Source organism: Myotis myotis, unplaced genomic scaffold (genome assembly GCF_014108235.1).
Source record: "Myotis myotis isolate mMyoMyo1 unplaced genomic scaffold, mMyoMyo1.p scaffold_m19_p_54, whole genome shotgun sequence".
Taxonomy (NCBI): Eukaryota; Metazoa; Chordata; class Mammalia; order Chiroptera; family Vespertilionidae; genus Myotis; species Myotis myotis.
The window spans coordinates 386,573-407,048 of record NW_023416362.1 but is presented as its reverse complement, the minus strand read 5'-3'; the positions used below and the strand labels follow the sequence as shown (position 1 = coordinate 407,048).

General features: G+C 65.5%; 2 protein-coding genes across 15 annotated transcripts in view; both read right to left on the bottom strand.

The window, feature by feature from the left end:
* Positions 1 to 1,095: 1,095 nt before the first annotated feature.
* Positions 1,096 to 7,784, bottom strand: MAPK11 (mitogen-activated protein kinase 11). 9 transcript variants are annotated; one of them, XM_036311305.1, is made up of 12 exons: positions 7,562 to 7,779; positions 4,906 to 5,035; positions 4,760 to 4,818; positions 4,574 to 4,685; positions 4,365 to 4,394; positions 4,248 to 4,295; positions 4,039 to 4,153; positions 3,660 to 3,731; positions 3,351 to 3,430; positions 2,934 to 3,012; positions 2,669 to 2,842; positions 2,074 to 2,297 (listed from the first exon to the last, which is right to left on the bottom strand). In XM_036311305.1, the coding sequence occupies exons 1-12, from the start codon at positions 7,675 to 7,677 to the stop codon at positions 2,218 to 2,220; spliced, it is 1,095 nt and encodes a 364-aa protein (XP_036167198.1). In that variant the 5' UTR covers positions 7,678 to 7,779; the 3' UTR covers positions 2,074 to 2,217. The 9 variants fall into 9 exon arrangements, with proteins under 9 accessions (XP_036167196.1, XP_036167197.1, XP_036167190.1 ...); XM_036311303.1 differs by lacking the exon at positions 2,934 to 3,012 and having other exon boundaries at positions 1,096 to 2,297; positions 3,660 to 3,734; positions 7,562 to 7,784; XM_036311304.1 differs by lacking the exon at positions 2,934 to 3,012 and having other exon boundaries at positions 1,096 to 2,297; positions 7,562 to 7,784.
* Positions 7,785 to 12,992: 5,208 nt separating this feature from the next.
* The window catches only part of PLXNB2 (plexin B2), a 30,705-nt gene continuing 23,221 nt past the window's right edge, over positions 12,993 to 20,476 (bottom strand). For 3 of the 6 annotated variants that reach the window (XM_036311292.1, XM_036311294.1, XM_036311293.1), the window contains 20 exons: positions 20,306 to 20,476; positions 19,708 to 19,909; positions 19,374 to 19,601; positions 19,065 to 19,241; positions 18,821 to 18,960; positions 18,540 to 18,640; positions 18,227 to 18,456; positions 17,890 to 18,071; positions 17,527 to 17,593; positions 17,261 to 17,407; positions 16,791 to 16,947; positions 16,580 to 16,680; positions 16,413 to 16,497; positions 15,734 to 15,888; positions 15,484 to 15,644; positions 15,252 to 15,399; positions 14,478 to 14,542; positions 14,284 to 14,359; positions 13,949 to 14,023; positions 12,993 to 13,864 (listed from right to left, as the gene is read on the bottom strand). In XM_036311292.1, coding sequence (XP_036167185.1) covers positions 13,760 to 13,864; positions 13,949 to 14,023; positions 14,284 to 14,359; positions 14,478 to 14,542; positions 15,252 to 15,399; positions 15,484 to 15,644; positions 15,734 to 15,888; positions 16,413 to 16,497; positions 16,580 to 16,680; positions 16,791 to 16,947; positions 17,261 to 17,407; positions 17,527 to 17,593; positions 17,890 to 18,071; positions 18,227 to 18,456; positions 18,540 to 18,640; positions 18,821 to 18,960; positions 19,065 to 19,241; positions 19,374 to 19,601; positions 19,708 to 19,909; positions 20,306 to 20,476 — 2,773 coding nt within the window. In that variant the 3' untranslated portion in view covers positions 12,993 to 13,759. Of the gene's footprint in view, positions 13,865 to 13,948; positions 14,024 to 14,283; positions 14,360 to 14,477; positions 14,543 to 15,251; positions 15,400 to 15,483; positions 15,645 to 15,733; positions 15,889 to 16,412; positions 16,498 to 16,579; positions 16,681 to 16,790; positions 16,948 to 17,260; positions 17,408 to 17,526; positions 17,594 to 17,889; positions 18,072 to 18,226; positions 18,457 to 18,539; positions 18,641 to 18,820; positions 18,961 to 19,064; positions 19,242 to 19,373; positions 19,602 to 19,707; positions 19,910 to 20,305 lie in introns of those variants that run through there. The other 3 variants (XM_036311295.1, XM_036311296.1, XR_004968007.1) reach the window with 3 other exon arrangements.

Here is a 20,476-nt window from a genome sequence, read left to right as displayed (position 1 = left end):
GTGACCACTGGCCCCAGGCCTCCCCAAGTCAGGAGCCAGAGGTGGTCCCGTAGGTCCCCTTGCACCCCCAGCTCCCTCTCCCCTCCCTTGGCATCTGGGGGGCCTGCTCCATGCATTTGCAAGCCCTTCCTCCTGGCCACCCCCTGTGCAGCCCCTGTCCAGCTCCCTCCCTCCTCTTTGTCCGTCAGGGCCCTGCCTGGGCTGCTCCTCTCTCTCCGGAAGGTGTGCTGACCCACTCCAGCTCTCAGCACCCCCTTGCTCCCCTCGGTGGGGGCATCATCCTTTCAGGAGTCAGACCCCGTCCTGGGCCAGACAGGTTGTGAAGGGCAGAGCCCCCGGCCCGGTGAGCCAGGGCTGCGAGGGAGGGGGTAACAGGATCCCCGGCCCCCACCCGTCCTCCCTGCCCCGCCACCATGAATCAGCAGCTCAGCGGCCGGGCCAGCCAGAGCAGCTTTACACCTGGGGTGCCTGCCTGCGGGGGATGCTGAGCCCTCGGGGCCTGGAGACAGTCCGTGGGGGCAGCCTGGGGCCCCTAAGCCGCAGCCACCTGCACCCCGTGCCCTTCATGCCCTGGGCGCCTGAGGCTCCCCTGTCTCCTCCAGGAAGCCCTGAGCTGCCCCTGACTCCCTGCAGTGGAGCCCAGGGGCCCAGGGGGGTTCTCATTAGGACCAGACCCCCAGGTGAGGCATGCCCTGGTTCTGCTGCCATCCCTCCCCACCTCCCCCGACCCCACGCACAGGTCTTGGCACCACTTGGTCTCCAGGGATTCCCTGGGACCTGAAGCCCAGAGCCACACTGCCCAGGCCCCTGAAGGTTCAACTCCCAGGTGGTCCCCAGCCCCAAGGCCCAGAGCAAGGGCACAGAATGTCCGTCCTGGGGACACCCTGCCTGACCCCCCATGGGGGAGCAGGCCCACCCCCACCTGAGCTACAGTAGCTCCGTTGTGGCCAGAGAGTGAAGTGACCCTCTCTCCCCTTAACAGGAAGGAAAGCTATGTCCCCCACTCCAGCCAGCCCCGAGCAAGATCCCCAACTGGAACGAACCTGGGGCCCCTCAGTCCACAGGCTGACGCTCTATCCACTGAGCCACACCAGACAGAGTGAAGAAATGTTCTTTATTGAGACACCAAGTGCAGGCACTGGACACTTAGCCCTCCCTGGGTCCCACGAGGTAGGAGGCCACTGTCTGGCACCTGACACCACCCCTGGACAGAGAAGACTCACACCTCCACCACATCTGGAGCAGAGGTTACGAAGTCAGCTCCATTCTGGAAGGAGGGAGGGTCAGGGCCGACCCACAGGTCAGAGCACCCCAGCTCTCGGTGGCAGGGCCAGGGTCCAAGTGCGCCTCGATGTGGGCCAGCCCCTTTAGCGTTCCCCCCAGCCCCCTGACTGCCAGCTCCCCAGCTGGCACTGTGCCCTCAGGCTTCAGAAGCCCAAGGAGAATGCCATGGCTTTTGCCCACCTGAGCCCCTCGCATGGTGCACAGCAGGACCTCAGCACCCCCTCAATGGCAGCAGACGCTGGGGAGTGGGGAGGGAGGTACAGCCACCCCAACGTGGGCCTCCTGCTAGTACAAACTGGCCCCGGGTGCCCATGGATTCATACACACCTTCCCATGTAAATACAAGGAACACACATTAGGGCGCATGTGCCACACAACACAGGAAAACACGTGGCTCCAGGCCGTCTGATGTGACACTGGTGGCTGTCCCTGCCCTGCCACCCCCCGGGGAAGACCCTGCCCAGCTCTCAGGCCTTTGGGTCTCAGCGTTTCCCAGGCTAGCCCCCCACTTCCGGGCTGAGCAGCTCAGACCACTGAGTCCCTGCCCTTTGAGTCTCCGGGGGCCCTGGTCCCAGTGCACCACCCCCAACAGACAGCCCACTGGGACTGAAATCTGGAGGCAGACACACTCCCCAGGGGACCCCTCAGGCATTCAGGCCTCCACAGTAAGGTCCCAAGGGAGACCCCGCTTGCTGGGATGCGGTGAGAGGACCAAGGAAGGCCAGGACGCTCTGTCCAGACTCCTACGCCCACAGCGTGCACACGTGCACACGTTCATGCATTCATATGTGTGTGCAGACTCCCACGGAAGCGGCATGCAGACCAGGGGTCCCAGGCCGGGGTCATGAGGTGGGAGGCAATCCTGGTGGGAACCCGGCAGGCTGTGGAGCCGGGGTGGGCAGGCTCGGGCCCCTCCGTGAGTTCCAGAGCGGCTCACTGCTCAACGTCCAGGCTGCCTGGGGGCTGCGGTGGCCCTGGGGGCTTGAAGCTGAGGACTTCCTGGTAGGTGAGTTCTGGGGAGTGAGGGGGAAGGTGAGCCTGTGCTGCCACCAGCCCAGTGCCCCCCAGTACACACTTGTCTGGTGCCAGCCGCCAGCCCAGGCCCACCACCATCCGAGGGCAGCCTCGGCCCTTGTCCCTTCCAGAGCCTGCCCTGTGCTGCCCCCTGCTCTGCTGGATGTACCAACCCCATCTCTAACCACCCCCCTGGAGTGGGGGGGCGTGTTGTCCCCTCCCAGACCACCCCGAGGATGAGTTGAAGCCCTCCAGCAGCAAACAGGCAGTGCCCGGCCTCCAGGGAGGCAGCCCTCCGGCCCCTGGGCGCCACCCCCCCACCCCCCCTCAGGCCCACCCCATCCCCCCCCCATCTCCCCCCCAGGCCCACCCTTCCACTCCTCCAAGGTGCGCTCCTTTGCCTCCACGCTCTCGTCGTAGGGCTCGGCCTCAGGCTCGTCCTCAGGGTCGTGGTACTGGCTGAAGTAGGCGTGGGCCAGGGCCTCGGCCGCACTGAGCCTCCGGTCGCTGTCCAGCACCAGCATCCTTCCCAGGAGGTCCACCGCTGCAGCGCAGACAGGGGAGGAGGGGCTGGGGGTCAGCCCCGCATCCAGGGCCAGACTGGCGCCCAGCCCAGACCCAGGGCCCGTCCTCACCCAGGGGGTTGGCGCCACGGAAGATGCTCCTGAGGTCCTTCTGGGGCATTGGAGGCAGGGACTGGATGTAGGTCCGGGCCTGGGGGCACATGGGAAGGGCCTGAGCGGGCGGCACCCTCCCACCCCCCGCGACCTCCCTTGGCCCTAAGCCCCCTCACTCACGAGGACAGGGCGTGCACAGACAGACCTGGGCCTGGCGCTGGGCCTCCTCCCTAGACCAGGGCACTGCGGTGGGCGCTGCTACTTTGCCCTCACTGTGCCTCACGCCCGGAATGTCTTCCCTGTCCACCTGCTTCCCCCTGAAGGGGCCAGGCACCTGCCTTGGGCTCTATTCCACTGCGGCCCACGCTCCCCACACGGCCCTTCCCCCACAGCACCAGGGCCGGGTCAGCAGAGGAGCCGGGGCTGGTGACTCACGTGTTCAGAGGATATCTTTGCCAGCACCTCAGGGCTGGGCGTGCCCACCACCTCCATGATGCGCTTCAGCTGGTCAATGTCTGCCTGGCTCAGGAAATGCCCACGGGCCAGGCCCGAACCCTTCTCGGGCCTCCAGACCCCAGAACCTGCTCTCCTACGGCCCGGGACAGTGTGCCCAGGTGGCACAGTGTCGGAGGAGAAGAGGCAAGACTGGCCACAAAGGGCTGAGCCCATCCCCTCAACCCCCCCCCCCCCCAAAGGAAGGGACCCTAGCGCTCAGCCCTCCTCCCCCACCTGGGCCAAGGATACAGTCACTTCCCGGGAAGAGGGCCTTTCCTTGGAGCAGCTCGGCCATGATGCACCCCACAGACCAGATGTCCACTGCTGGGGGAGGCATCTCCATCAGTCTGTCCACCCACGCCCTTCCTCTGAGAACCGGGGGACTGCCTGGACTGTGCCAGCCAGTGTCCCCACCACCCCTGGTCCCCTCCTCCTCCAGCCAGACCCTGGAGGGGAGGGTCAGCCCAAGACCCACCACGCTCCGCCCTTCTGAAGGTCTGTTTCTGAATGCTGGCCCCAGGCCTTGGGTCCCCAAGATTGGAGCTCCCAATGTCCCTGGCTTTGCCCTCCCCACCCCCCAGGCTCTGGCATGGGCTCTGCCTGGCCACCCCACAGGGGCTGACGTCACCTGTCTGGTTGTAGTGCATCCAGTTGAGCATGATCTCAGGGGCCCGGTACCAGCGCGTGGCCACGTAGCCCGTCATCTCCTCATCCGCCTGGCGTGCCAGCCCGAAGTCCAGGATCTAGAGCAGGCACCCGGGTGGTCAGCGCCCCCCAGGAACGCCGCCTCCATGCCCTGCCGCCCCCCCTACGCCCGCGCCCATCCCCAGCGCGCACCCTGAGCTCGCAGTCCTCGTTCACCGCCAGGTTGCTGGGCTTCAGGTCCTGCATGCAGGGTTAGGGTTAGCGGGCTGAGCCAGGAGGGCGCGCGCGCGGCCCTGCAGAGCCACCTACCCGGTGGATGATCCCGGCCGAGTGGATGTACTGCGAGGGGGAGAACGAGGTCAGGTGCCCGCCGACTCCTCGGGCACGCCCCGCCCCGCCCCGCCCCGCCCCGCCCCGCCCCGCCCCGCCCCGCGCAGCCCGCGGGCCCCGCCCACATTCAGCACCGCCCACATCCGGCCCCGCCCACCTTCAGCTCCGCCCGCCCCGGCCCCGCCCACCTTCAGCCCGCGCAGCAGCTGGTACACGAGGAACTGCACGTGCTCGTCGCTCAGCGCCTGGCACTTGACGATGTTGTTGAGGTCGGCGCCCATCAGCGTGGTCACCAGGTACCTGCGCGTGGTCACCTGGTCTCAGCACCTGGTCCTGCCGCCCCCTCCCCGCCGCGCGCGCCCGGCGCCGCTTACACTTCGCTGAAGTCCTCGATGGACGTGGCCGGAGTGAAGACGTCCAGCAGCCCGATGACCTGGCAGGAGGGGTCAGAGTGGGGGGTCCGGCCCGGCCCAGCCCGCGCGGCCCGCACCCCCCCCCCCCCCCCGGGTGCCCAGCTCACGTTCTCGTGCTTCAGGTGCCGGAGCAGCCGCAGCTCCCGGTAGGTCCTCCGCGCGTGGACCAGCGACTGGAAGGGGCGCGACAGCTTCTTCACCGCCACCTTCTGGCGGAGACGCGCGTCGTAGGCCGAGCTGCAGGGCGGCGGAGGGGGCGGTGGCCAGGACCTTGGGGCGCCCGCCCCAGGATGGTCTGGGCCGAGGGCGGCCGAGGGCGGTCGGCACACAGAGGCCCCACCGCCTCTCCTCCGCGGCCACCCCTGCTGGCCCTCCGCTGTGCTCCCACCAGGCGTTTGTCCCAGGGAAGCCCTCGGGGGGCCGGGCACCATTCAGGGTCCCCAGTGCCTCCGGCCCTGCGCCCTCCTCAAGGAGCGGCTCAGCCTTCCAGCCCGGAGGGTCCGCCTGGCAGCCCAGGGACTCAGGACCGGCATCCTTTGCCCCCTCACCTCCAACCCAGGGCGAGGCCTGGGAGGTCTGCACAGCCCGGATGGAAATGACCCACCAGGTGAGCAGCCCTGGCTGTTCACACAGCAAAGGATCCCCCACCCCCTCCGGCAGTGAGTCCAGGAGGGCCCAGAGCCACCTCCAAGGCCTCTGGACATTCACACCATGGTGGGAACTGGGTCATTTGCAGCAGTGAGAAGCCAGGCAGAGGGAGTGTCCAGCCGAGCTGGTGTCTGCATCCCCCTTGCCCAGCCCCAACCCACAGAGGTCAAGACCCTCCACCACCCCCACCCCCACCTCCACCTGCTCTTCACAGGGGACGCAACAGCCACTGGCATCATCCTTAGGCCCAAACCTCAGCTCCGGTCCAGTCACACACACACCTGCCCCCACCTCTAGCGGATGCTCTTCCCTCCCTCCCTCCCACTCCACCTCCCCTCTCTGGGATCTGAGGCAGTGGAATCCAAGCTGCTCCTGCAAGACAAAGGGTTCCTGCTCCTGGGCCCAGGTAGTGGTGGCGGAAAGCCAGGTGGGAGCCTGGGGCATCTGTGCCCTCTCCCTAGCCCAGTGATGGCGAACCTTTTGAGCTCGGCGTGCCAGCATTTTGAAAAACCCTAACTTAACTCTGGTGCCGTGTCACATATAGAAATTTTTTGATATTTGCAACCAGAGTAAAACAAAGACATATTTTTGATATTTATTTTATATATTTAAATGCCATTTAACAAAGAAAAATCAACCAAAAAAATGAGTTTGCGTGTCACCTCTGACACGCGTGTCATAGGTTCGCCATCGCTGCCCTAGCCCATCACCTGCGGGGGGCGGTCCAAGTCATTCCTCGGCTCGGACGCAGAGGGTGACCTGCCAGGCCGGGCAGCAGATTGTTCTGCCTGATTGTGTCTGTGCCGCCAAGTGACGGGGGTTGGCCCTGAGTCGGCAGCTTCACCAGGCGAAGGGGGGTATCCCGGAGAGGGGCCCTCGGGAGCTGGGCCACGTGGGGCTACGAGAGACTTGGGCTGCCCTGGGAAGCTCCGTGCTCACTGGGAACCCCAGAAGACAACCCTGGGCGGGTGCGATTCCAGCAAGGGTTCTCTCGGACCCTGGCCTCCCCCCACCACTAACACCTGCCCCTGGCCCTCTTCCTGCCCCGGGCATCTTAGAGATGACATAGAGGCCTGTGGCCAGCTGGAATGCCTAGCATGGCCGGCCTGAGGTTCCTGCCTGCAGCCATAGGGTGAGCTCAGGGCCCGCAGGGACCTCAAGCCCCTGCTCCAGGCTCCAACACTGCATCTCAGGCCTGGCTCATTCCTAACTTCCAGCCTCAAGCAATGGCATTTGCGCCCACCCCCCGCCCCCTAAGGGCCGCTTCACCCCACCCCCAGGACCCCTGCAGTGGGCAGCAGCCACCTGGCTCTGGCCTCAGTAAGGAACCCACTGGGTGCTGTGGGGGGGGGGGGGGCACCTATCACACCTACACCCAGTCAGCCTCACCGTCAGCATTGCAACTCACACCAGAACTTCCCGCAGCCGCCTCACCCTGGGGCCCTCCGGACTCCCCACCCCCAGGGGACAGGCCTCAGGAGTGTGACCCTCCTTCCCCTTCGATTCAGTCCTCTGTGGGGCCCCAGGGCCCAGCTGCAGGGCTGTGGTCTGAGCTCTCTTGTTTGGGGCAGAAAAGCGGTGGAGTGGGGTAGAGCCCCCTAAGAATTGTGGGGGTCATGGTAGGTTAGGGCTAAGCCCCACCCGTAGTCTGAGACCCCTTGCAAAATGGGAGGGGGCACAGGACCCCCAGGGCCACCCTAAGGGGACGGTTGCCCTCTCTCCCCAGCTCGGCTTTCCTTGTTCAAACAAAAGTACCCACGCCAGGGCGGGGCCTCTGCCAGACCCTGGGGCTGCCTGACCCCGGGCCCGGGGCAGCCCAGACGCGCTCGGACATTTGGGGGCCGGGAGACCCGCCCTCTCGCCGGCTGTGACGCCGCAGGCTTCAGGCCCGGTGGGGGCAGTCGGGTGGCCTGGGCAGAAGGATGACCGGTCTCCCCGCCCCGAGCGGGGTCTGGGAGGAAAGTTCCCCTCACGCCCCCAAACCCCAGTCTTTCCACAGATCCTCGCAGTGCCCGGGGGCGGGAGGTGGAGGGCGAGGTCCCACCCGGCGCCCAGAATCCGGGCGGGCAGGTAGAGGGCGCGCGCAGTCCCGCCCCAGCCCCGCCCCGCCCCTACCAGACGGAGCCGTAGGCGCCCGAGCCCACCGGGCGCAGCCCCTGCAGCCGCTGCGGCACCTCCCACACCGTCTTGTTCAGCTCCTGCCGGTAGAAGCCGGCGCGAGGGCCGGACATGGCCTCCCGCGGCCCCCGCGCCGGAGCGCCAGCCGAGCGCACGGAGCGCCGTGCGCGGGGCGGGGCCGGCGAGGGGGTTCCCGGGACGAGGCGGCTTCCTGCCCCTTCCAGGCGCGGCGGAGCAGAACCCGGCCTTCCTGTCACCCCCGGGGAGGATGGGCTCTGCCGGGCGGAGAGGGAGCCGGTCCGACTTACAGCCCCTCCCGCCTCTACCCCCAGGGGTCCGCGCACCTCCCCAAATGGGCGCCCACGTCCTGTCCCCGCCGGGCGCCGCAGACCCAGGCCCAGGCCGCCGCCTCCTCTCTCAGGACTTGGCTCCCCGCACCCTCCCGCTGGCACCTCCCCTCGCCCCACCTCCCGTCCCGCACCCCTCCCCCAGCTGCTCTCAAAATCAAAGCTGCCTGGCCCTGGGCGAGCCATCATCACATGGGAAAGACCTAATACATCCAGGCGCTGGGCTGCGTGGGGCTCCCCTGCGGTGGGCAGATGGCGCCCTGGGTCCCGGGCCAGCCAGGCCCCTCCCTGTGAGGCCGCTCTGGCCGCGGTGGCCGCCTGCCTCCTGGCCGACCTTCCCCGCTCGCCAGTCGTTGTGGGCAGCCCAGCGCCTCTTGGGGGAACTGATCCCCCGGCCAGGCCCTGGGTTTGTCAGGACCAGGGACAGCGGCCGCGCCAGGGTGCCTTGGGGTGTTGTACCCATAAGAAGCTCTCCCTTCAGTGGATAGAGCCTCGGCCTGCGGACTGAAGGGTCCCGGGTTCGATTTTGGTCAAGGGCACGTGCCCAGGTTGGGGACTTGATCCCCAGTAGGGGGCGTGCAGGAGGCAGCCAGTCAATGATTCTCTCTCATCATTGATGTTTCTCTCCCTCGCCCTTCCTCTCTGAAATCAATAGGATTTTTTTTTTAAAGGTTTCCCCAAATGAGTCTTCTTCGGTGCCTGGTACCTTCCTTCTTCCCGAAACAACCCTTCCTTGGCTGTCACCTCTTCCAGGAAGCCCACCCTGACTTGCCTAGGTAGCGAGGCGTTCCTAGGGGCTGCCAACGGTTCCTCGCGGCTTCGTTCCCACTTGCTGCTCCACCAGGTGTTCCCTGGGCCAGCAGGGCCAGCAGGGCCAGCAGGCGGGGCGCCCGCATCCACCCAGCGCCCACTTGTGAAGATAAAGGCCTCCTAACGCCCGCCCTGGGGCCGCGGGTAGTGGCTGGGCTGCCCCTCCCGGGAAAGCGGGAAATTAGGCTCTTGGGTTGCCCAACATTCTGGTTTTATTTTAAATATTTATTGATTTCAGAGAGGAAGGGAGAGGGAGGGAGGAGAGAAACATCAATGATGAGAGAGAATCACGGATGGGCTGCCTCCTGCACGCCCCCTACTGGGGACCGAGCCGGCAACCCGGGCCTGTGCCCTGACCGGGAATCGACCCCTGATGTCCTGGTTCAGAGGTCGAAGCTCACCCCCTGAGCCACGGCGGCCGGGCCCAAAGTTCTGTTTTTTCCAAAACAAGTTAAAACCTGAGTTTTTATGGAAATAACAGATTTTTAAATATTGACACCAAATGAAAATAAAGCATCTGAACGCGGAACCGGGCAAACGGACACATCGGCGGAGGGAATCCGACCCGGGAAGCGGGCCGAGTCCGGAGCCCCGCTGGCCGCCCGCTGGGTCTCCCCGGGCCGCGCCGGGCGCCGTCCCCGCAGCTGAGGTTTTGTGCGGAGCTAATGAGGCTGCAGCTGAAGCGGGCGGGGCGGGAGCGGAGCCCGGGCTGTGGGAACCGGCCGCGCCGCCGCCGGAGGCCGCCTTTGTCTGCGCCGCCGGGCGCGCCGGGGCGCGTTCCCATGGCGACCAGCCCCGCCCCTGCGCAGGTGTCGGGCGACCCCGTGCTCTCCCCGGCGGTGGGGGTCAGGGCTGACCCGCGGGGAGCAGCCCTCCTGTCCGGCTCAGCGGGTCGCGGGCGTGGAGACCTTCCTCCTTGAGCAAACCTGCCCTGGACACACCCCCACCCCATCCCCGGCCGTGACCCGGCCCCAGGCGGACAGCCCCCGCGCTGCCTCCGGGGAGGATCTGGGTTGTCACGGGGCCGGGAGTGACCGCGGAGCTTGGGGAGGAGCCCCTGGAGGGGGGACGCCGGACCGTCCTGGCTCTTCGGGGAGCTTGACAAGGAACAGGCAGGTGGTGGCCATGGCCGAGGGCTGGCCAGGCTGGAGTGGGGCCTGGTCAGATTAAAAACAAGTTTTTAGCCCCGACCCGTTTGGCTCAGTGGATAGAGCGTCGGCCTGCGGACTAAGGAGTCCCGGGTTCGATTCCGGTCAAGGGCATGTGCCTTGGTTGTGGGCGCATCCCCAGCGGGGGGTGTGCAGGAGGCAGCTGATCGATGTTTCTAACTCTCTATCCCTCTCCCTTCCTCTCTGTAAAAAATCAATAAAATACATTAAAAAAAGAATGAGGGAGCACCATTGATCGGCTGCCTCCTGCACGCCCCCTACTGGGGATCCAGCCTGCAACCAGGGCATGTGCCCGGACCCGGAATGGAACCCTGACCTCTGGTTCAGAGGTTGACACTCGACCAGTGAGCCACACGGGCCGGGCCGGTTTCAGTTTTGTCCTCAGGAAGCTCTGCTGGACATGGTGGGTGTCATCCGGCCACCAGGTCAAGGCTGCCCTGTCCAGGTGGGATGACCCAGTGCTGAGAGGTGTGGGGCGGGCACAGCAGCCAGAAACGGTAGGATCACAGTGTGAGGGTGGGACGGAGCGAAGAGCCTCCTGCCCAGGCCCGAGCCCTGGCCTCCCTCTGCCTCAGTGTGAATCACTGCCACCCCTGAGCGTGGAGCCCAGCCCTTCTCTCCACGTCCACTGCCCGTCCACTGGCCAGGTCACCCCTTCCCAGCCCCGGCCAGTCCGGGCGCACTTCTCCCTGAGGTCACAATGAACTTCCTGAAATGCTCGTCATGCTTTTCCTTTTTATAAAAAATATACATTTTTAATGATTTTACAGAGGAAGGGAGAGGGACAGAGAATTAGTAACATCTATGACAGTGGTTCTCAACCTTCTGGCCCTTTAAACAGTTCCTCATGTTGTGACCCAACCATAAAATTATTTTCGTTGCTACTTCATAACTGTAATGTTGCTACTGTGATGAATCGTCATGTAAATATCTGCTATGCAGGATGGTCTTAGGCGACCCCCTACTAGGATTGAGCCTGCAACCAAGGTGCATGCCCTTGATCAGAGCCGAACCTGGGACCCTTCAGCCTGCAGGCTGATGCTCTATCCACTGAGCCAAACTGGTTAGGGTGGGGTTCATGCTCTTTTTTTTTTTTTTAAATATATTTTATTGATTTTTTACAGAGAGGAAGGGAGATAGAGAGTTAGAAACATCGATGAGAGAGAAACATCGATCAGCTGCCTCCTGCACATCTCCTACTGGGGATGTGCCCGCAACCCAGGTACATGCCCTTGACCGGAACCGAACCTGGGACCTTCCAGTCCGCAGGCCAACGCTCTATCCACTGAGCCAAACCGGTTAGGGTGGGGTTCATGCTCTTAATAAGCAAGTGGGGTGTAGCCTGCCGCATGGAAGGAAAGCTGGAGGTTGCCGGTGGACCCTCCCTGAAAACATCGGGACCCCTGAAGGTAGGCCTGCCCACCCCGTGCATCCAACACCGTTTCTACCCTTCACCACCCCCGGAAAGGACAGGCCTGGGATCCCTCTCTTCTCTCCGAGAGGGTAGTCCTACCCCATCTCCACGCTTCAGAGTGGAAGGAGGTGGGTCTCTCACTGACTTCCCCATCTTCTTTTTTTGTTGCTATTCCTCACCCGAGAATATTTCTCCACTGATTTTGAGAGAGAGAGTGGAAGGGAGAGGGAGAGACAGAGAAGCATCGATGTGAGAGACACATTGATTGCTTGCCTCCTGCACGCACCTCAACGTGGGCTAGGAACAGAGCCTGCAACCGAGGTACATGCTCTTGACCAGAATCGAACCCTCGACCCTTCAGTCCAAGGACCGACGCTCTATCCACCGAGCCACACCAGCTGGGATGCTTTTCAGCATCTTGTCCAGGTTTCCTGACCAGCTGGTCTCTGGGAAGGGGACTCAGTGTGGGCCATGGCACTGTCACTTCAGAGGTCCCTGGGCGGGATGTCAGCTGTGAGCCTAGAACCCCTTCCTGTGGGAGACACCCACCCTTGTTCCAAGTGGCTTATGATCAAGGCTTCACCCACCGATCCTCGTCCCCCCACCCCACCCCCCCCCGGTGTGCCCCACGTGGAGGAGACACAGGCTGGGGCTGCCTGCCACCAGCAGCCCTGCTACCCGAGGGTAAACCAGCAGACGGGTGGAACCCGGACGTGTGAGCGCCTGGATCCAGCCGTACCTGAAGCTTGTGGAGCCCCCAAACCCCTTCCTGCTTGCGTGGGTGCTATCTGTGGGGCAGAGCCCCTCATGCCCAGGACAGTGCATGTCGCATCAGGGGCCTGACACGCTGATGCTGTGTCTGTGCACACAGCACACGCCTGTGCCTGATGCCTGCAGGTGGCACGTCTCAGTTCTGCATGGGACATGGAGACTGGGAGCAAACCCCGCCCCCCACCAGGTTCCCAGACAACCCCTTCCTCCGCATTAGCCCCTGGCTCTTGGGTACAGCGTCCTTGAGCCCTGCTATGTCCCGAGTCATCCTGGGCCGTTCACGGGGCAGAGGAGCTCCCCGAACGGCCCCACAGCCTCGAGGAGGAGGACGGAGGGGCCTCAATCCCAGAGCCACCCCAGTGTCCAGTGGGGTCTGCGTACAGCAGGGGCTTACCAAATGGGCTCTGGGTAGACCATGCCTGGGAGTAGACCCACCTCAGGAAGGAGAGCTCAGGGTCCAGACAGCAGGCTGCCATCACACCTGCCTTCTCCCATGGCTCCTGGTGGCTCAGCCCATGGGAGGCGGGGGAATGTCATGGCCACCAGGGCTGCCTGGCCAACCCAATGCCCCCCACACTTCCCTGCCTGGTGGGGCTGCCTCCTTGCACCCCTCTGGACCCTTAACCCACTCCAGGATCACCTAGGCCTGAGCTGCCCAGCCCCACTCCATGCCAGAGGCCTCACCTCCCAGCCCTTGACCATCCTCTTCTCAGGGGTAGACTCAGTGCAGCTCTGCACACGCCCCCTGGGCCTGGCCCAGAGGAACCGGGAGGTGGGGCCTGAGGCCACACAGGTCCACCTGAGGGTGAGATCCCAGGGCTGGGGAGCAGGCCGTGAGCAGGACAGGATGGGGTGGGGCCGGGGCCGAGGAGCAGGGGCAGCAGCCCTGCAGCCCCAGGAGGAACCCAGCCAACCAGCAGAGTGAAAAAGACAGTTGTATTTGATTTACAATGAACAAGATTTACAAAAGGGGTGGGGGTGTCCTAGCCGAGCTCCTCCTGGCCCCCCACAGACCGGGCGGAGCCTCCAGGACGGCCTGTCTGACAGGCCGAGGCCGGACCGTCTCTGGGTCCCCTCTGGCTGCCTGGGCCTCGACGTCTGACATCCAGCTTGACCTTTGAGGTGAGGCCCGGAGCGCAGAGTCCGCCGCCCAGACGGCTGGTGCCCGCGGCCGGGCAGGCGAGGTCAGGAAGGCATCGTACCGCTTTTCTCCTCCCGTCCGGGCGGGCAGACAGTCTGGGCTCGGGCCCTGGGGCTGCAGGCACTCAGACCCCCCAAAGAGGCCAGACCCTCACCGGGCGGCTGCTGGTGCTCAGGAGGGGGGGCTGGGGCCCGGCGGCCCCTAGCGACGTGGGGTGGCGCCGGGGGCGAAAGGCACATTTGCGAATAGCTCAGGAGACTCCACGCGGAGACAACGCCCGATGCTGGTGTTCCGGAGGGGCTGGTGCTGGAGGGCGCCAGGCACTATTGCTCAGGAGAAAGACGCTACGTGGCTACCAACACGGAGGGGGGTTCCCGCCGCACCCACGCTCGCACACCCCAGGGGCGGGGGGCGCTTCCTCCGCCGGCGAGAGAGGAGGGCTGGCCCACCGCTGGCTTCGGCCTCCTTCCCCAGGCGCCGCCCAGTGCCGGCACTGGGCATCACACACCTGTGCCTCGGGACCGTGGTGCCGGAGGTCAGAGGTCAGAGGTCGGTGACCTTGTTCTCCAGGGCCGCTGCAATCTGCTGCAGGCGGTAGGCCAGCTGCATCTTCTGGGCAGCAGGGTCCTCCTCCAGGGCGTTGATGATCTGAGGGAGGCTCCGGTCAGCCCCCAGGCAGGGAGCAGGTTGCCCAGGCGCCTCCCCCGACCTGGGGCAGGCGGAACCTCCTACCTCGTCGTAGTACTTCTGCGTGTACTGGTAGAGCTGGTGCAGGGCCACGAGGGTGTTCAGGGAGTCCGTGTGCGCCTGGGGGAGGGGGCGTGTGACCCAGGGGAGCAAGCATGTGGCACAGGCAGACACGAAGGGCCACAGCCTCACAGCCCTCAGACACGGGGCAGCCACACACAGACGCATCCACGCAGGGGCGTGGCCCACGCGGCCGGCTCAGAGCTGACGCCACCCCCAGCGCATGCACGCCTGGTCGGTCACACATAGGTGCCAGCCCACCTGGCCTCACCCTCCGCCTCCCTCCCGAGGGCACGGCACACCTCCCCTGCGCCCCTTACCCGGGAAATCTCCGCCAGGTGTGTGTTCATGTCCTGGTCGCTGACCTGCACCATCTGTCTGATCCCCTTGTAGTAACTGTGGGGGAGGGCGGGGGGCACAGTGGGTCCCAAAGGCTGGACCCAACGCAGCCCACCAGGGTGCTCCTCCCCCCAGAAACCCCGCCGGGTGGGGGCCGAGAGGTGGGGTCACTCACTCCTCCACCATCTTCTTGTAGGTCGAGATCTCCTTGGCGTAGAGCAGCTTGTTGCTGGGAGAGTCCTGTGGGGTCACAGCCAAGTGATGCCCAGGCCAAGGTGGGCTGGCCGGTGCCCCTGCCCTCGGGCCCCGATGGAGCCAGGCTGGCCCCGTTCAGGAAAAGGAGGGGCAGCACCCGCCCAGCCAGACCTGACCCTGCTGACACTGTTTAGAATTTGGACTCAAACTCGCTTTCTCCGCCTGTGTCAGCAAAGGGTCTCCAAGGGGGTGCAGGAGGAGGGGGAGGACAGGGTGCCAGGCCGCCCCAAAGCCCATCAAGCCCTGGCTAGTTTGCTCAGTGGATAGAGCACTGGCCTGCGGACTGCAGGGTCCTGGATTCAATTCCAGTCAAGAGCACATGCCTGGGTTGCAGGCTCCATCCCCAGTAGGGGCCGTGCAGGAGGCAGCCGATCAATGATTCTCATCACTGATGTTTCTCTCTCTCTCTCCCTCTCCCTTCTTCTCTAAAATCAATAATATGTATATATATATACATATTTTTTTTTTAAAAAGCCCATCACCAGGGGACGTCCCAGGCTCTGGCCCTGCCCCCACCCCATTACCTGGCACCCGTCTCTCCTGAACTCCAGCTCCAAATTCGCAAATCCTCACCCACACAAACCGGGCCCATCCTGGCACGGCCACGACTCCACCCCCGTGGACACTGCCCTGCCCAGGCCTCCTGGGCGAGGACCCCAAGCCCCGGCCCCTCGGGAGCGGCCAGGACCCTCACCCGGCTCAGCTTGTGCTCCGTGCGCGTGCAGGCGTCCATGAAGGTCTGCGCGATGACGGACAGCGAGGCGTCGACCACCTCGTGGACGTGCACGTCAAAGATGAAGTGGGGGTTCTTCAGGATGTTCACCCAGAACCGGAGCGGTAAACTGAAGCAGAGCGAGAATGGGTGAGGGGCTACTGAGGCCGGGGCACGCGCGGATGGGCGGCCCGGGGGCGGGACGGGGGCCCACCTGTTGGTCTTCCAGATGTGGATGGTGTCCTCGTCCTTGATGTCGTGCTTCTCCGCCTGCTCGTCCAGGAAGTCGAAGAAGTACTTGACGGCGGGCGGCACGGCCAGGCCCGGCGCCAGCACGCTCTGGAAGAAGTTGTCCACGAACTGCTGCAGCGTGCCCTGCGGTGGAGGGGACTCAGCGTTCGCTCGGCCTGCCACCCGCCCGCCACCCCTGCCGGCTGCACGCCCATCGCCCGCTCCGCGCCCACCTTGACGGACAGCAGGCGGGTCAGGTAGATCTCAGTAATGGCCTTGGTGCGCTCCTTCTCCTTCATGCTGCCGCGCTTGCACTTGCCCTCCTCCACCTCGTCCGTGGGCCGCACCAGGTGCCACACTCGGTTCTCATCCTCCAGGAGGGCGTGGCCTGTGGGAGGGGCCAGGTATCATGCTGGGCTCGCAGCCCCCAGAGAGTACCGTCAGGGACCAGAGCAACACAGGCACGAGGCCCAGCCAGCGTGGCTCATGGTTGAGCATCGACCTATGAACCAGGAGGTCACAGTTCGATGCCCCGCCAGGGCACAGGCCTGGGTTGTGGGCTCAGTCACCAGTAGGGGGCGTGCAGGAGGCAGCCGGCCAATGATTCTCATCACTGATGTTTCTATTTCTCTCTCCCCCTCCCTTCCTGTCTGAAATCAATTAAAAAAAAAAAAAAAAGCCCTAGCTGGTTTGGCTCAGTGGATAGAGCATCGGCCTGTGGACTGAAGGGTCCCAGGTTCGATTCTGGTCAAGGGCACATGCCCGGGTTTCGGGCTCGATCCCCGGTGGGGGACATGCAGGAGGCAGCCGATCAATAATTCTCTCTCATCATTGATGTTTCTATTTCTCTTTCTCCTCTCCCTTCTTCTCTGAAATCAATTTTAAAAAAACAGGCACGAGGAAGGGACTCACGCTCCCCAGGCAGGTCCTGCTGGCTGTCCTCCGGCTGCTGCGAGACCCCCACTTTGGACAGGATGAGCGTGGCGCCGTCCCGGACCTGGGAACAGGGTCATGAGGGAGGCTCGCTCCCCAGCCCCCGCCCGCGGGGAAGGGGCCGGCCGAGCCGCAGCCGCACTCACGTTGTAGTGCATGAGCGTGTTGACGCGCTTCCACCGGCCGTCCCGCTGGGACGTCAGGTCCAGGTCGGACAGGATCTGGGCCGTGGACCCGGGGCGCCACTCTGCAGGATGACACAGCCAGCTCCGGGACCGGCCACAGACCACCCGCCCTGCAGGGCGCCCTCGCTGTCCCCCGCCCACCCCGCCCTCCCCCCCAGGGCAGAGGGCTCACCCAGAACCACACTGTCCGCCTTGGGCCAGCGGGAGCACGGCTGCGTGCGGTACACCTGGTCGATGATCTTCTCCTTGACCTGGGAGATGGTGTCGCAGTTGAGCACCTTGACGGGGATGGCGTCCACCCCTTCGTCCTGGACGATCACGCTCACCGTCTGTGGGGAGGGGGGAGAGACAGGATAAAGGGCCAGTGGGCGGGTGAGAGCCCCCACCGCACCCCGGCTGGGGCCTCGCCTCCCCTGCAGCCCTGGCCCAGCAGGACCGAGCAGAGGAACAGAGGGGCCCCTCATCCCTCCCAGCTCACAGGGGCCGGGGAGTGCGCACAGCTCACCACCAGACACCCTCGGGGTGCCCGGGCCCCACCCAGGCCGACAGCAGGCTTGGGCCATGGCACCTGGATGGTCTCCCCAGCACAGGGAGGGGAGCAGCACCCGCTCTGGTCCTGGGATGGGCGGGACCCGGGCTCACCAGGGGCGCGTACTCCACGTCGTCCCCCAGCAGCCCCGTGTCGTTGAGGGTGTACTTGGCCTTCTTCTGCACGGCGTCCACCGGGCCCTTCTCCACCTGGTGCTTGATGGCCTTGAAGAGCTTGTAGAGAGGCTCGCCCGCGCTGTCCTGGAGCAACGCAGTGGTCAGCTCGGCGACCGCACTCCCCTGGAGGTGCCACCAGGGCAAGCGCGGGGAGCAGCACCCCTGCCCCCCTCAACCCCCCCCGCCTGCCGCCGGGAGCCCACCTTGAGGTACTGGTACAGGCAGATGGACATCCAATTGGACAGCATCCTCTCCACCACCGTCTCCGACCTGGGGGCGCAGACAGGCCTGGTACCCAGGGGCCCCGCAGTGCCCGCCGGCCGGCCCTTCAGGCACCCCGACCCGCCTCCTGCCAGCATGCCCAGGTCCAGCCTGCGGGAGCCGCTGCCCGGCCCCTTCAAGGGGGGCATGTCACCCCGTCCTAGAGGGTGATTCTGAGGGGGAGCAGCCCAGCGACCAGTGGACACCGACGGCTGCCAGGACCCTCCCTACTCCTCGCGCTGGCTGCCCCGCCAGCGCACCAGGTGCCACAGCCGCCCCCCACCCCCACCCGGCGCCCCACGCACCTGCGCAGCATCAGCTTGGGGTTCTTGGCCACCACATACTGCTCCATGAGCTCCAGGAAGAGCGTGCGCATGATGTCCGTGTAGTACTCGAGCTTCCCGTGCAGCGCCACCGTCAGCAGCGACGCGAAGTACACCTTGGCGCGCGCCGAGAACTCGCGCTGGTTCTCCAGGGTGTGGATGAACTGCGGGGGCGGCAGGTCAGCGCCTGCAGGAGCCCGGCCCAGCCCGCCCTGGGTCCTGGCCCTGCCGCCCACCCGCCATCCTGGCTCCCCTGCCCACTCTGTCCGCCCACCCGCCATCCTGGCCCGCCCGCCCCCACGGCCGCCCCGCCGCTCACGTTGATGAGGAAGGACTTGCTGTTGAGCAGGTTGGAGAACTGGTACAGCGCCTGCTCCACCACGGGCCGCCGCGACTCGGGGATGTCCAGCTTGCCCGTGATCATCACGTCCTTGTCGCCGTCCTTGGACGGCAGGAAGAAGACGCGGTCCGTGTAGGTCTTGTAGTCCAGCACCGGGATGCCGGCCTCGTGCACGTCGTTTGTCTGGTCCTCCATCTCGATCATCAGGTCTGGGGGGACAGCGCCGGTGACCCCTCGCCCGGCCCCGCGAGGGCGCCCCCGCCCCGCCCCGCCCCCCCCCCCCGCGCCGCACCCGTGAACTCCTTCTTGCAGCGGTCGCGCACGCTCTCCTCCAGGCCCTCCAGCTGCGAGCGGATCTTCTCGTACTCGCGCTCCGCCTGCTGGCTCTTCCTCCTGCGCAAGGGAGGCTGCTGGGACCCGGCCTGGCCCGCCTCGCCGGGCAGTGGGTGTGGCCAGAGCGGTAGGAGGGCGGGCCCAGGGCCGTGGGCGGGGCCCGGGTTGTGGGAGGGCGGGGCCAGGGCCGTGGGCGGGGCCAGGGCCGTGGGCGGGGCCGAGGCCGCGGGCGGGGCTCACCAGTAGCAGTAGACAGACAGGGCGATGATGATGACCATGGGCACCATGACCAGCGGCAGGATGACGCTGAGCGGCACCTCGCTCACACGACTGTCATACTCTACGCGGCCCAGCACCCACTCCCGGGAGCCGAACTTCACCTGCGTGGAGGGGAGGGCTCAGCGCGGACAAGCGTGGCTGAGCCAGTGCCCAGAACCCCATGGCACAGCCTGGCACCCCACCCGCCTGCCCTGCCCACACGTACAATGAACTCGGGCAGATTGAGTGTCGTGTCTCGCTTCTGCCGCCGCTTAGGGGGCGGCTGCACCTCCGGGGGCTCGCAGTACAGGTCGGTCTCGGTCAGCGTCTTCATGACGCAGCGCTCCGCCCCCACAAAGGCCTCGGCCTCATGCAGCGTCATCGCCTTGTTCAGGTTGGTGCCCTGGGGGTGGGGGGCGGGGTCACCATAACCAGGAGGGACTCAGGGGCACTTGGACCAGCTCAGCCCAGACCCTGAGCCGCCGGCCGACCCGCACCTGGTCGAGCCCCGGACCCCGGCCTGCGCCGTCCTCACCTGGGCGTGGATGAGCTTGTTGACCTGCTTCTTGACGCCCCCAGAGAAGTTCTTGAAGGTGGGATCGGACACGTACTCGAAGGCCCCAGCCTCGGTCCTGAGCAGGACACGGTGCCCGTCCATCTGAATGAGCGCCGTGAGGTTGTAGGCCTCGGGGTCCTCGGGCACGGCCGGGGACAGGAACACGACCCTGGAGTCGTTGTAGCGCGTGTACTCTGTGCCCACGATCTGCAGGTCAAGGGCTGTCTGTCAGGACACGGGGCACAGGCCCCTCCCTCCCCAGCCGGTCCCGGGTCCAGCGGGGGCCCTGAGCCCCGGCGGCAGCAGGACTGACCGTGTGGGGCGGCAGGGGTCCGGCCTCCCGCCGGCGCCGCCAGGGCTGCAGAGGCTCCGCGATGACCACCATGGAGAAGTTCTGGATCAGGCCGAAGCCCTGCCCCGTCACGTTGATGCTGCGGCCGCCACTGGGGGTGGGGGGTGCCTGAGTGGGCACAGCTGGGCAAGGGAGGCACCCAGCCAGCTCCAGAGCAGGCGCCCTGTGAAGCCGGACCCCCACCCCCATGCCGGCCATGTGGTGGGCTTAAGGAAGGTGGGGTTGAAATCCCCGGCCCCAAACTGGTTTTGGGGGCACACACGGGTCCCCGTGAGCCTGTGCCTACTGTATATTGGGGTGTGCTCAGAGCACTGTGACTGTGAGTCCCGCCATCCTTGAGTGTCTCTGGGCTAGGGGGCTCTGGGGCCCGCCTGTCAGGCTTTCTAGGAGGGAGTGGATCTAGGGGTGCAGTGGGGTTTTTACGGAACCCTCCTCCTGCCACCCGGACCAGCCCTCCCACATCCTCACCAGGCAGTGGGCGTAGGGGACTGGGAAAGTAGCTGGGGGTGGGGGTGGCATGGGGAGCCCTGGAGAGCGGTGGGCAGGGCAGAGGCCACACCTGGCAAAGCTTCGCAGGGGCTCAAAGGCCCGCAGCACGGGGTTCTCGCGGTAGGTGAAGGTGATTCCGGAGCTGGGCACCAGGGAGCCCCCGTAGTAGATCTCCAAGGACAGCTGCCCCGGGGCTGCCTGGGGGCCCGTGACACACTGGAGCTGCGCCCCAAACTGCGTC

Bases quoted from the DNA above. Each gene is read 5' to 3' on its own strand.
- MAPK11 (XM_036311297.1), bottom strand. From the start codon at position 5,229: ATGGTGCCCGGCCCCCCGAGGGCTTCCCTGGGACAAACGCCTGGTGGG. The intron at 4,154-4,247 runs GTGCGCGCTGGG...TGCCTGCTCTAG, and splicing joins ACGAGGACTGCGAGCTCAGG to ATCCTGGACTTCGGGCTGGC. The intron at 3,431-3,659 runs GTATCCTTGGCC...TGAGCCAGGCAG, and splicing joins CCTCTTCCCGGGAAGTGACT to ACATTGACCAGCTGAAGCGC.